The following is a 12,993-nucleotide window of genomic DNA, read 5'->3' as shown; positions in this document are numbered from 1 at the left end:
CAAGGCGCCCAGATTATCTTCTGTACTCCATTAAAAAATTTTTTTTAAGGAAAGAAAGAAAAAAAATGTTATAGGATTTTTAGCTTCATTCTTCTTAGTTGCCAGAAATAGGCAGAAGGAACTTAACACAATAACTCATCTAAGAACAACAGCTGGAATAGTAAGGTTGAGAAAATATGAAAAAATTGAGAAAGTCTGAGGAAGGAGTATTTTTCACTACTCATTGATCTCAGGTAGGGCACTGTTTGGAAATGCCTCCAGAAGGACGTTTAAAACAATCATAACAACACCACCACTAGCTAGCATTTATATAACACTGTGTGTCAGACACTGCAATATTTTATAATATGTCATTTGATCCTTACACTGACACTATGAGGCAGGTGCTATTAGCCCCAGTTTCTGACATTTGAGGGAGCAATGATGAGATTGAACTAAGGTGGCACCCTGGAGAACAAGGGACCTAAATGTTTGGAATCAATAGTACTTAGTACTTGATTGTGCATGAGGGCTAAGAAAGTGGGAATGCTGAGCAAGACTCCAAAGGGTCTGATTTGCCTGGCTGGAAGAGTAGTGATACTCTCAAGAGAAATAGGATAATGAAGAAGCTGGGAAGATTTGGGAGAAAGATGAGCTCTGCTTTGAACATGTTGGATTTAACTTGTCTACAAGACAACCAGAGATCAAATAGGCAGTTAGTAGTACAGGTCCAAACTTTGGGAGGGAGGCTGGGGCTGAACATACAGATTTGTGAATCTTCTCTTAGAAATGATAGAGGAATCCATGGAAGCTCTTGAGCACCAGGAGAAGAAAAAGAGGAGGGGGACAAAAAAGAAGAGTAGGGTGAGGAGGAGGAAAAGGAAGGAAGGAAGGCCAGTGGGTGGGCTCAGTCCAGAGCCCTGAAGTGTACCTCTGGGAGTGGGCAGGAGAGAAAAGTAGGGGGACAAGGATAATGATCTTGCCAAAACAAAAACAAACTCAGAATAGGTGTCTAAATGAGTAAGAGGGCAAACAGCAGAAAGCAGTGTCATCACAATCCAAAGAGAGGAGGGGACCCAGGAGGAAAGCAAATCAAGAGTTATATTAGTAACTACTGAAAAAGTTAGGAAGGATAAGCTCAGAGAAAAGACCAATTAATATACCTGTAAATGGGTCTTGGAGTGAGTGGTTTCAGTTGAATGATAATAAGGATGGGGAATATGGAGGCAACAGGAATCATTGTTTGTTTTTTTAAGAGTGTGAAAAGGAGAAGGAGATATAGGATAGTAAGTCAAGTAAATGAGGATGAGGAAAATATGAATATATTTGTAGGCAGTGCTGAAGGAGCGGGCAGACAAAGAGAGATTAAAATTTGGAAGAGAGGTGATGATTGAAAGAGAAAATTTCTAGAGAAGACAGGGACGAAATACAAAGGGATTGACATTTGCAAGATGTACCATTTCTTCCTTGGGGAAGCTTGGGTGTTTTCCTGCTAGGAAAGGTAACTATCTACTTTCATTTCTACATGCTTTCCTACTGAGTATATTGTAAAAATATCTCATAGAAATTGCTTAGAAGCATCTTTGACTGTCAAGTTACATTGACAATCTACAATCTAGAGCAATGATCTGAATTCTGTTTTTTTGACATCCTAAGCTGCCTTCTGGTCTCTTGAGTAGTATCATAAAGTTAAATTAAGAACAGCAAAATCCTATCCCAATAGCATGGAAATTCAAATACGTTATTCAAATAAATATAAATTAATGCTATTTAATTTTTAAAAATAAAAACATTTTGATGATAAAAAAAGCAAACATACAGTACTAGGATATGGCAGCTTCATAAAGGTAGGTTGTCATTGCCCTTGGTCTAAGGCTTGATGCTGTCCATCTTACACCAGATTTTGGTCTAGTGCAGGGGTCCTCAAACTTTTTAAATAGGGGGCCAGTTCACTGTCCCTCAGACTGTTGGAGGACCGGACTATAGTGAAAACAAAAACTTTGTTTTGTGGGCCTTTAAATAAAGAAACCTCATAGCCCTGGGTGAGGGGGATAAACGTCCTCAGCTGCTGCATCTGGCCAGTGGGCCGTAGTTTGAGGACCCCTGGAGTGGAAGGTGATGTGAACATACTCATTGCTTTTTCTACACCTCTCTGGTTTGTCCAGAATTCATCTACTCCCATGTTCAAGAATTTTCATGACTGACTGTATTGCCAACCAGAATTAAATAGTTTCTGGCCCGCCTACTTTACACACACACTCACATACACTCTCTCTCTCTCTCTCTCTCTCTCTCTCTCTCTCTCTCTCTCTTTCTCTCTCTCTCTCTCTCTCTCTTTCTCTTTCTCTCCACCTGGTTTGGAGACAGGAATGTTTGCCTTAGAGCTTTCCATTGAGCTTTGTAGCTAAATAACATTCCTTTGAGTTTTTTGGAAGGTTAGTATTGGGTCATTGGCAATTAACCACTTGTTTTGGTAGATCCTTCAGGAGAAAGTTAATTATATATTTAATATCTTCTCTTTTTATGCCTGAATGGTGAGGATAAGAACCCTGGGGTTTATTAACTGTCACCTTAAATCCTTTTAGATTGCCCCGTGACAAAACAGATTTATGTTCTTTTATCTTGCCTTGACGGATTAAAAAATGTCTCTGGTAAAAGTGTACCTGAATATATAAAATTTCCCCATGATTTGTGGTGGAGAATATTATCTCATACTTGATTCAATTCTTTCTTTCCATAGTGACCCATCTCATTAACCTCCATGTGTACCTCACTTTCCACATAAACAAAATGGTAATACTAAAATTAGTGCTTCCTTGGGAGATTAGATTTTTTTTTTGACTTTGAAATTTTGGGCATGTTATAGTATACACCAAGATCTTCTAATGAACCTACTGAATGAGCAACATTTATTGAATGCTGTTTGGAAGCAGTGGGCAGTATGCATAAAAATAATTTTCACTTTAAAATGGATTTCCATCTTTCCATTGTGTTTGACTCATTGCAGTTTGCTGGGACTTTATCAGATGGTTTGGGGAAGACCATGGACAATCGACACCAAACAGAGCGAGAATATATTCGATACCATGCAGCAACGAGTGGAGAACATCTTGTAGCTGGCATCCATGGCCTGGCTCATGGTAAGGAAGAAAGTTCTGGCCACAGTATTGTTTTGCCACACTTCTGTGTTGCCATGATGGAAAAACACAATCTGCTCCTGTTTAAATTAAAAAAGAGAAAACATGTTAGAAATCTTGGTTCAGTATCTTGCTGTATATGAAAAATTTTAAAGTCACTTATTTTTTTTTTCCTTTTTTTGAGATAGAAACATGGCAAAGGTTGAGAAAGCTCAATTTATAATCCAAGATAGGTCCTTTCTGTCCTTTGGCCATTTCCCAATTTTGTGGAATTTAATAAATTGACTCCGTCTCTCTGTTCCAAATGATCTGGACCCAGCCTATTAAGGCAGTAACTTGCTCAAAGTCCACCAGATAGTAATGTACAGATCTGTTTCAAAATTGAATTTTCTGACTTGAAATGTAGTGTTCTGTTCCAGTACATTTACCTCCCTGTCTTTATAACCATGTCAATCTACATGCCCTTTTGTGGTGAATTTATTCAGGTGTTTTGTTTCTAATCCAGATATCTTTTGTCACTTCTTCTTTAGCATCATTCTGCATTTTTAGAAATACTATGATATTATTAAGAAGCGCATTAAGTGCATTTGATTTTTATTTGTGCATTGATGGGTGGGGTAGACTAAGGAAAGCAGGCAGGCAGTGGCATGTACAATTACCAAATGATTTCTTTAGCATCCTATGTTTAGGACCAAAAGTAGGGCCAAAAGGATAATTTACAATGGATTTACTTTCTTAATTATGTTTGAAATGATTTTGTGCTCCCCAAATATCAGGAAGTCATCCTGACAGTAAAGGCAACCTTTAAGTGTATTGAATGACAAAGAAAGCCAGGCCAGAATGATAAATGGAGGAGGGTAATCCGTGAAATGACATTTGAGAGACAAGTCTAAAGTGAGCTTTGGACTGGCTTAAGATTTAATCATTCTTTTGTTAACCAAAATAGTTATACATTAGATCTGTATGGCACCTCCCTTTAAAAGAGCCTCAAATACTATTCTTTATATCATAATAATTATAATGTTGATGACCACCTGTATTTTGGAAATATTTTTGCACTTATGTTTTGCAGTGTGCTGCCTTCATAATGACCCTTAGATGGATAATGCATTTATTATTCTCCCTGCTTTACAGATAAGGAAGCTAAGGGGTAGGAATGGTAAATTAATGAGTTGCCCATGATCACACAACTCCGAAATTCAAGTACAGTGATGTCACAGTGCCATATTCCTGTCTTTGCAATATTCATGGAAGGTAGAGAGGGATAGGAGTTCATCCCAGAATAGAGGTGGAGAAACCAAAATGCTGAGAAAATAGGGGCTTATTATTGCAGTGCTTTTTCAGACTTTTCATGAAAAGAATTTTCAGTCATTTTCAGTCATGTTTGATTCTGTGATACCATGCTGGGTTTCCTTAGCAGAGATAGTGGAATGTTTGGCCATTTCCTCCTCCAGAACATTTTACAATCAAGGACTTGCCCAAAGTCACTCTGACTGCAGATCTGGTACTGCCCCAACTGGCTGTCCTGTGAAAACAGTGCTGACACATTATTCTTTTTATCAAGAATAAACCAGGAAAAGAATATTGATTTAAATTAAAACAGGAGAGAATTCAGTTCTATTCAAGAAAGAAATTCATTCAGGATGAAGGCACTGGAATAGACCACAGTGAGGTACTTTTAATTCCTAAGATCTTCAGCAAGAGAATGGGTACCTAGCTGACATAAATGATTTTGATCTTCCTAAAACTTGGATGTTATCTTGATCCCTTTTCTAGTCCCAGTTACATGATTTTATGATCATAAAACCAGTGTTTGCACTAAAGCCATGTCTGCTGGTTTCCAGTGTAGGTCCTTAGACCTTCTATCTCTCTTTGTGTATCCCCAGCACTTGATACAGAGGTAACATTACTGCCAACAACAAACCTAAGCTTTCTCATCCTTAAAAAACAACCTCACTAGATTCCTCCATTCCTGCTAACCATTGTCCTATAGCTTTCCTTCCTCTCTCAGCCAAACTCTTTGTAAAAGACATGCGAATTGGATGTTTTTTCTTCTTGTCTTCCCACTCCCTTCCTAACCCACGTCAATATTGCTTCTGACTTCATCCCCCCACTAAAATGGCTCCAGAGTTACCTGCGATCTCTTTGTCAGCCCTCCAGCCTCCGGACCACTCTGCCCCACTGGACGAGCTCTCCTCCTGGATCCTCTCTCCTCCCTGGCCATTTGTGGCACTGCTCTCTCCTGTTCATCCTTGTGTTTGTCTGGACCTGCCTTCTCATGCTCCTTTTGCTGGCTCTTCATTCATGGCTAGCCTACAAGTAAGAGGATGCCTGCAGACTTTGTCCTGGTCCCTTTTCTCTGTCCTCTCCCTTGATGATGGGTCTGGGAGTTTCTGTGATGATGACACTTAGATCTAGGAATCTAGCCCTTATCTCTCAGCTGATCCTCATAATGAACTGTCAACCGGACCTGTCTGGTTGTTAAGTCATTTGGGTCGTGTCCAGCTCTTTGTGACCCCGTTTGGGGTTTTCTTGGCAGAGACAATGGAGTGGCTGGCCATTTCTTTCTCTAGCTTGTTTTACAGGTGAGGAAACTGAGGCAGACAGGGTGGAGTGACTTGCCCAAGGCAGACAGGGTGGAGTGACTTGCCCAGGGTCTCATAGCTAGGAATTGTCTGAGGCTGGATTTGAACTCAGAAAGAGGAGGATCCCGACTCCAGGCCTGGAGCTTTGAACACGATAGCGCCCCTTGGCTGGCTGTCCTGCAATCTCAAATTGATCATGATCATGACCAAAAGAGAACTCCTCATTTCCCTAACTTTCCCCCATTCGTGCAGCCAGTGCCCAGTTCAGGCTCTACTCACCCCATCCTAGATGCTGCAACAACTTCCCACTGGGACTCCCTACCTCTACTTTCTCTTCCCTCCAAGTGGATTTCCAGCATTGTTCTGAACAACTGCCCTGCTCCGTAAAGTCCGGTGGCTTTCTCTTGTCTCGTAGATCCCATCTAAGCCACTCTATTTGACGTTTCAGTCACCTCGCCACCTGGCCTTTCCAGTGTTGTTACACTGACCTCCCCTTCTCTCACTTGTGTCATCCCTTCACATCCAACACTCCAGTCCTGTTTCTTGCTTTGTGCTGACTGTCTCCTATGCCTAGAATTTACCCTTTCTTCAACTGTACCTTTTGAATCTCTGTTTTCCTTCCAGACTCGGCTTAAAAGTCATTCTCTTTGTCAGTGTATTCTTTCTTGGCCCTCCCAGCTACTAGTATATCACCATCCACATGGCCTGTGCATCTTTGAATCCTCATCACTTAGCATAGTTCTTGTTAATTGGTTGATCCCACCTTCATATTTAACTCCAGCCTTGCCTTTTGCTTTTGCTATTAGCACAGTTAGGAATGTTGCTTAATTACATAAAATGAACCAAGAATCAAAAGAGAAATCATATAAGTTGTTAAGAATCCCCTTTAGTAAGAAGTGACTTTCCCAGTTTGTCTCACTAGAAGAATTGAAGAGCTCCGAGAGCCTCCTCACACCCAGGCGGCCAAGGGTAAACATCCTGTCACTGGAGCATCTCTGACCACTTGAAGGGTCTTGCCAGACTTCCTCCCTCTTTCCACAGCCCAGCCCTGTGTGTTAACTCAATGTCTCTATCAAATAGAGCTTGGGTTTTATCTTCCTCGTGACCTCTGCTGCCTGGAACTCTTTTAGTCATTCAGGTCCCACTCGAAAACCTGCATTAACATACTCCTCTTAGGCTTTCATTCATTTCCTATGAATTCTTATTCTCTTTTCAGTGACTCTGGTGGCTTCTGTTTGATTCTTCTGAATTAACTCCAGTGATTTGATCAATATATGAGAAAGTGCTTTCCTTTATGCTTTGTTCAGGGCATCTGTAGAGAACTCATCAGACCAATTAGCCTACAGTAGCTTTTTTTCCTTTCAACATCCTTTTGGTGTTTTTGAATTTTGAGCCACAAGGCATCATTTCTATTCATGGAGTCCCAGGATCATAGATTTAGAGCTGGCAGGGCTCTTGGAATCTGTCAAGATCATTTTTTAATAGTTGAAGAAATTGAGGCACAGGGAGGTTAAAAAATATGAGGCAGTATTTGGATATAGGCCTTCTTGCTTCAAAGCCTGTTGAATTATCTATTAATTATCTACTAAAGTTTGAAGAATGTCATTGTTACTTATCTTTTTTACTTTCTGAAGATAGTCTATTCCTTTACCCTCTCAAAGTCTAAATTTTTAAACCCTTTAGTCAATGTAACTCTTCTCCCACAAATCTTTTCCAAATTTTTTACATTACTTCCTAAACTACAGAAACATAAAAGAGGTAGAATCAATTCCACGGCTATGCTTGATTTTAAAAAGATATTTGTTTGTTTTTAATAAGGTAGTTTCATTAGTGATCCACATTCAGTTTGGGATCCACTGTGACCCAAAGGTTAATATACTTTATTCTTAGTTAAGATCACTCATTCCCCATCTTGGTCCCCATCTTATTCCTGGATATGCTCTACAGGTTAAATGACTCTTGGTTGCTTTGCCAGCTATTGTAAATAATATTTAAATACAGTGTAAGACTTTCAAACCATTTAACTTGGTTAGGACATATGGCCTTAAGTTTATGGTCTGAGATAGTATCTACTTGTACACTGTTCAGACCTCTTTATCAAACATGCTACTTGTTTATTATGTGTATATCTGTAAACATGTGCCTTTGTACATGTAAAAAAGTTTTTAAAAATTATTTGTCAATATTCATTCAAAGAAAGCAAACCATTTCAAATGAGATACTCTAATAGCTATCAAATGAAATACAATATTAGGCTTGAAAGTACAATGCTTAGAAGGCATTGAGCAGAGGGAATTGAGCCAATATTTAGTAGTAGAGCTATTAATCTGATTATTTCAGCTTTTTTTTTCCCTCCAGGTATCATTGGTGGATTGACCAGTGTAATAACCTCAACGGTAGAGGGTGTAAAAACCGAAGGAGGAGTCAGTGGTTTCATATCTGGTCTTGGAAAAGGGCTCGTTGGCACAGTGACCAAGCCAGTGGCGGGTGCTCTTGATTTTGCATCAGAAACAGCTCAGGCGGTGAGAGACACAGCAACACTCAGTGGCCCCAGGTCAGTAAGCATGGAGACTCCATGAGACCTTCTGCTATTTCTAATTGAGCTCTGTTTCTTCTCCTTATAATTTATCCTGATGTGTTTAGTCCTCTGCCTTCCTTTCCTTTCATATATAATATAAATGTCTGTAACTAAAATTAGCCTTTTTTTTTTGAATCATGAGGCACAGATGATTGCAACTTATGTGAAGCTTGATTAGTTTTCTTGATGGAACAAGAAGAATGCATAAGTAAGCCGGCATCCTTGAGAATTTCTTGGCCAACTCTTGGCCTCCATGCCTAGTATCTAATGGTCTTAAACTACAAGGCCTGTTCTTCCCTCGTAGCCCTGTGCATCTTCAGCCAGAAGATTGAGCCTGTGTGTTCCTTCCCATAGTCTTACTACTTGACATTGCTCTTCAGTTTCCAGGAGGACCTGAATTCTCCTAGTTGTTGATGATTTTCAGCTCCTCCTAAATATTTACTCGTCTGTTTATATGCTGTATCTCCTGGACATTTGTAAGCTCCTTGAAAGGTGGAACTGTTCATTTTTATTTGTGTATCTCTACTGCTTATGAATTAGATTATCATTTGATAGCGTGAGATTACCTGTTGCATTTAGGTCACATCTGTACTTTGGGGAGCAGGACAAAACCAGGATAATAACTGATGTAGATGCACAGGGAACTCATTAGCCAATTTGAATTTGAATGTTGAAAATCATGTATAACCCAAGTGTTAACATTCATTTTTTAACCATTCATTTCAGCTAGCTTGACCTCATCTCCTTTGGCTATAGTTTGGGGCTCCAAATCAAAGAAATCTGTGTGAAATACAGTATAGTCATAGCCTAAGTCCACTGAAGGCAAGCATGGATTTTCTGCTATCTGGAGAAATAAGCAGGTTTTTCAGAAGACTGTTATGGTGATATTAGTTTTGAATTAACTTTCCAAGATGTTCAACTTGATTGTGGAAATTGGGCAAGTTTAAAATATATGCATTTTAGCTCTTAAAGGTCTGTGGTTTCATCCTTGTAGGTACACAGATTTAACTCAGCAAAACATAACATTTTATTAAGTGCTTATTATATCCTAGGCAATAGGGATGCAAAGACAGAAATGAAAGAAAAAATAGATGAAGAATTCAAGAAATAGATCAAAAGTCTAATTAATACAAAGGCTTGATGCAGTAATGATGGTGAATTTTAGTTATCCAGACAACATAGAGAAGCAATAAGTCCTCCCACCCAATGTAGCCTTAGAGGTTATAAGATTGTGCATACCCTTTGATCTAGCAATACCACTGCTAAGTCTGTGTCCCAGAGAGATTTTTTTTAAAAGGAGAGGACCTATTTGTACAAAAACATTTATAGTAGCTCTTTTTGTGGTAGCTAAGAATTGGAAATTGAGGGGAGGCCCATCAATTGGGGAATGGCTAGGCAAGTTGTGGTATATGCTGTAATGGAATATTACAAAAAATGACAAGCAGAGTGATTTCAGAAGAACCTGGAAAGACTGAATACAGACTAAAGTATTCTAAAAAAAGAAGTAATGTTCTTCCAGCCCTGATCCTATTACTGTTGAGGACATCCCCAATCTTCTATAACACACTCTCAACCCTGACTCCCTCTGATCTCTGTTTCCAAGACTTGTCAATTCTCCTACTTTAACATTTTCCCCATACAGCCCCTCATCTCCTCTGACATTACCGCCATCTTCATGCAAAGGCTTTCATCACCTCACACCTGGATTCGTTACAGTAGTGACTGGGGTCTATTGGCCACAGATCTCTCCCCACTCCGATCTATTCTCCACTCAGTTATCATAGTGCCTTCCTAAAGTGCAGATCTGAAGATTTCACCTCCTCTTACTCCATGTACTTCATTGGCTCCCTTCCATTTCCAGGATCAAATATAAAATCCCCTGTTGGGCTTTTAAAGCCATTTATAACCCGCCTTCCTCTCAATCTTCTTATACTTGACTTTCTTCCATGTACTCAACAGTCTGGTGACACTAGCTACCTTGTATTCCTTATTCAGGACACTCAATGCATTTTCTCTGTCTCTCTTTTATAACTGGAACTATTCTTCTTACTGACCTTCATCTCTCTGCCTCCTAAACTTCCTTCCATTCTTAGCTAAAACTTCATCTTCTTTAAGAAGCCTTTTCTGGTCTTGTTTAATTCTAATTTTCTTCCCTCTGAGATAACAGTTTATCCTGGATGTGTTCATAGCTGTTGCATATTGTCTCCCTCACTGAGATAGGAGTCCTTGAAAACGGGGACTAGCTTCTGCCTTTTTTTTTTTTTTTTTTTTTTTGCTATCCCTAGCACTTAGTATAGTGCTTGGCACATGGTAAGCATTTGAGAAATACTTGTTGATTGTCTAAATGAGCCGCTACATGGGAGGAAATAGCTCTTCTGTCCCACATGCTCAAGTTCTAAATCACATTTGTGGTCACCAGAAGGAAGGGCATATAATGAAGAAGGAGTAAAAAATAGTGACATAATCGTATGACTATCAGGAATACTGAAGTTCGAAATGAGGTGATGCTGGCAAGGATAAATAAGGACTGCAAAAAGATAGAGATATCTATCTCTATCAGCTGGGAGAGAAGATCAAAGCAAAAAAGGACCTGGGGTGGATGAGATTGTGATAATAGATGGCAAAGAGAAGACAGAGCTGCTTCTATTTTCTTTGCCATAGAGTATTTACACTAAAAATGCCTAAATCAAAAGTGACTGGCACAAATGTGGTGCCCAGAATGAAAAAAAGATAGTAAAAGATCCTCTCTCTGCATGTCACCTATTCCACATGAACTACACACTGAGATACATAAAGATACACACTGAGCCATTCCCAGTGATCTTGGAAAAACTGTGAAAAACTGAAGAGATTTCACACTATTGTAAATATAGTTATTCTAGATCTAAATGAATCACTTCATAACGACTCTTTTGCTCCTGTTGTAGAGAAAATGTGGTGATGGGGCCTAGTTGACATTGTGGTTAACAAGAATCAGAATTTATTGCAGAGTGATCGGTGGTAATCCTCTGATAGCCTGCAGTAGAATGAATGTCAAGGACTATTTGGCTCTGGCTAGAAAACATCATTTTAATCTCTTGGATAAAGGTAAAAATATTATGATTATCAAATTCTCAGATGACATAAAACTAGGTGAAAGATCAAACATTTCCTGGTGAAGTTAGGATTCAAATATCATGTCAGAATATAAAACCTTGATCCAAACTGAATAAGCTTAAATTAATAGACATAAATGTAAAATCTTATGTTTAGGCTCAGTGGATTTATTTCATTACTTCATGATAGGAGGAGAAAGATAAGAAAGTTTGAGACAAACTATCTCAAAGAGATTTGGAGTTTTTAGTGTAGTACAACTTATCAATGAGACATAGCATTCAAACAGCTAATTCTAATCTGCAATAAAAGGCATGGTGGTTAAAAAGCAGGTTATCCTGCTACTGTATTTGACTCCAGCTTGAGTTTGTGTAGAGTATAATGAGAGCCACATTTTAGCAAGGATCCATAAGCTAGAGAGTACTCAAGCAGGACAATCAGAATTCTTTATGTAAGTATTGCTTAAAGCCACTGGGAATATTTAGAATAGACACAAAGAAGATTTATGTGAAACAGAGTGACTGCCTTCAAGGATGTGAAGAAAGACTGAAATTGTTCTGCTTGACCCCAGATGCTTCTGAAATAGAAACAATAGCCAGAAGTGGCAAAGAGGAAAGTTGAGTTCTGATTGATAAAGATGAGAGCCATCTGAGAGTTATCCAAAGTAGAATGAAATCTTCAAGCCAAAGTTGGAAAGGATGTCGAGGATGCGGAGATGTGTGTTCCTTATAGATGATAACTACAGGGTGTGTACAAATTAAATTCACAATGATGGGGATACTGACCCTAACTTTGAGGAGAATAAGGAAAAGCCTCTTGAAGGAAGTTAAACCTTAAATTTTACCTTGGAAGTTCCAAAGAGGCAGAGATGAGGAGGAAGAGAATTCCAGATACAGGGGCAAGAGATAAAAGGAAGAGATAGAAAACAATAAGGAGACAGATCTGTTTAGTTGGTTTGTAGTATGGGTAAGGGTAGCCATGTTTTTCAGCCTAGATAGACTAGATACCAGACATTGAGGTCCTTTTTGGAACCAGACTGCCAAGAATTCCAACTCTTCTAAATAGAGCACAACTCTGTTAGGCTAGCCACGTTGCTCAAATGCCAAACGTACACTTGGAGAGCTCACACAGGACAAGTGCTCACAAGGTAGTCAGAAAAAAAAAAAATACAAGGACCCTCTCAAGGTCTCTCTTAATAGCTTTAGAATTAATGATATGACATGGGAGACACACAGGACCACCAGCATCAAAGAAGGAGCTGTGCTCCATGAGCAAAGCAGAGTGAAGTAGCCTAGGAGAAACATGAGATGTGCAGAATTAGGGAAGCCCCCTTTAGGAATAAGAGATTAGCAGATGTGCGGAGAAATGGTTTGGAAGGATACCAGAAGATGCTAGGTCAGTTAGGAGGTTATTGAAATAGTCCAGGTAAGATGTGATGAGCACTTGAAGTAAGGTGATTATGATATGATTTGAGAAGAGACAAATGTTAGAGATATTAAAAAATTAAACTCCATAAGAATAAACAACTGATTGAATAGCTAAATAAGAGTGAAGTACCAAGGGTGCTCCAAAATAATGCAGGAGTCACAAAGTGAATAGTGGTACCCTTGGTAGAAATAGG

General features: G+C 39.2%; 1 protein-coding gene across 1 annotated transcript in view; it reads left to right on the top strand.

Moving 5' to 3' along the window:
* The window catches only part of VPS13D (vacuolar protein sorting 13 homolog D), a 326,075-nt gene that overhangs the window by 233,235 nt on the left and 79,847 nt on the right, over positions 1-12,993 (top strand). Inside the window, exons 66-67 of the mRNA XM_051988522.1 lie at positions 2,987-3,119; positions 8,060-8,255. Of these exons, the coding sequence (XP_051844482.1) occupies positions 2,987-3,119; positions 8,060-8,255 (329 nt within the window). The remainder of the gene's footprint in view (positions 1-2,986; positions 3,120-8,059; positions 8,256-12,993) is intronic.

This window comes from Antechinus flavipes, chromosome 3, assembly GCF_016432865.1.
Source record: "Antechinus flavipes isolate AdamAnt ecotype Samford, QLD, Australia chromosome 3, AdamAnt_v2, whole genome shotgun sequence".
NCBI lineage: Eukaryota > Metazoa > Chordata > Mammalia > Dasyuromorphia > Dasyuridae > Antechinus > Antechinus flavipes.
Note: the sequence above shows the minus strand (reverse complement) of the source record. Positions and strands in the feature narration are given on the sequence as shown.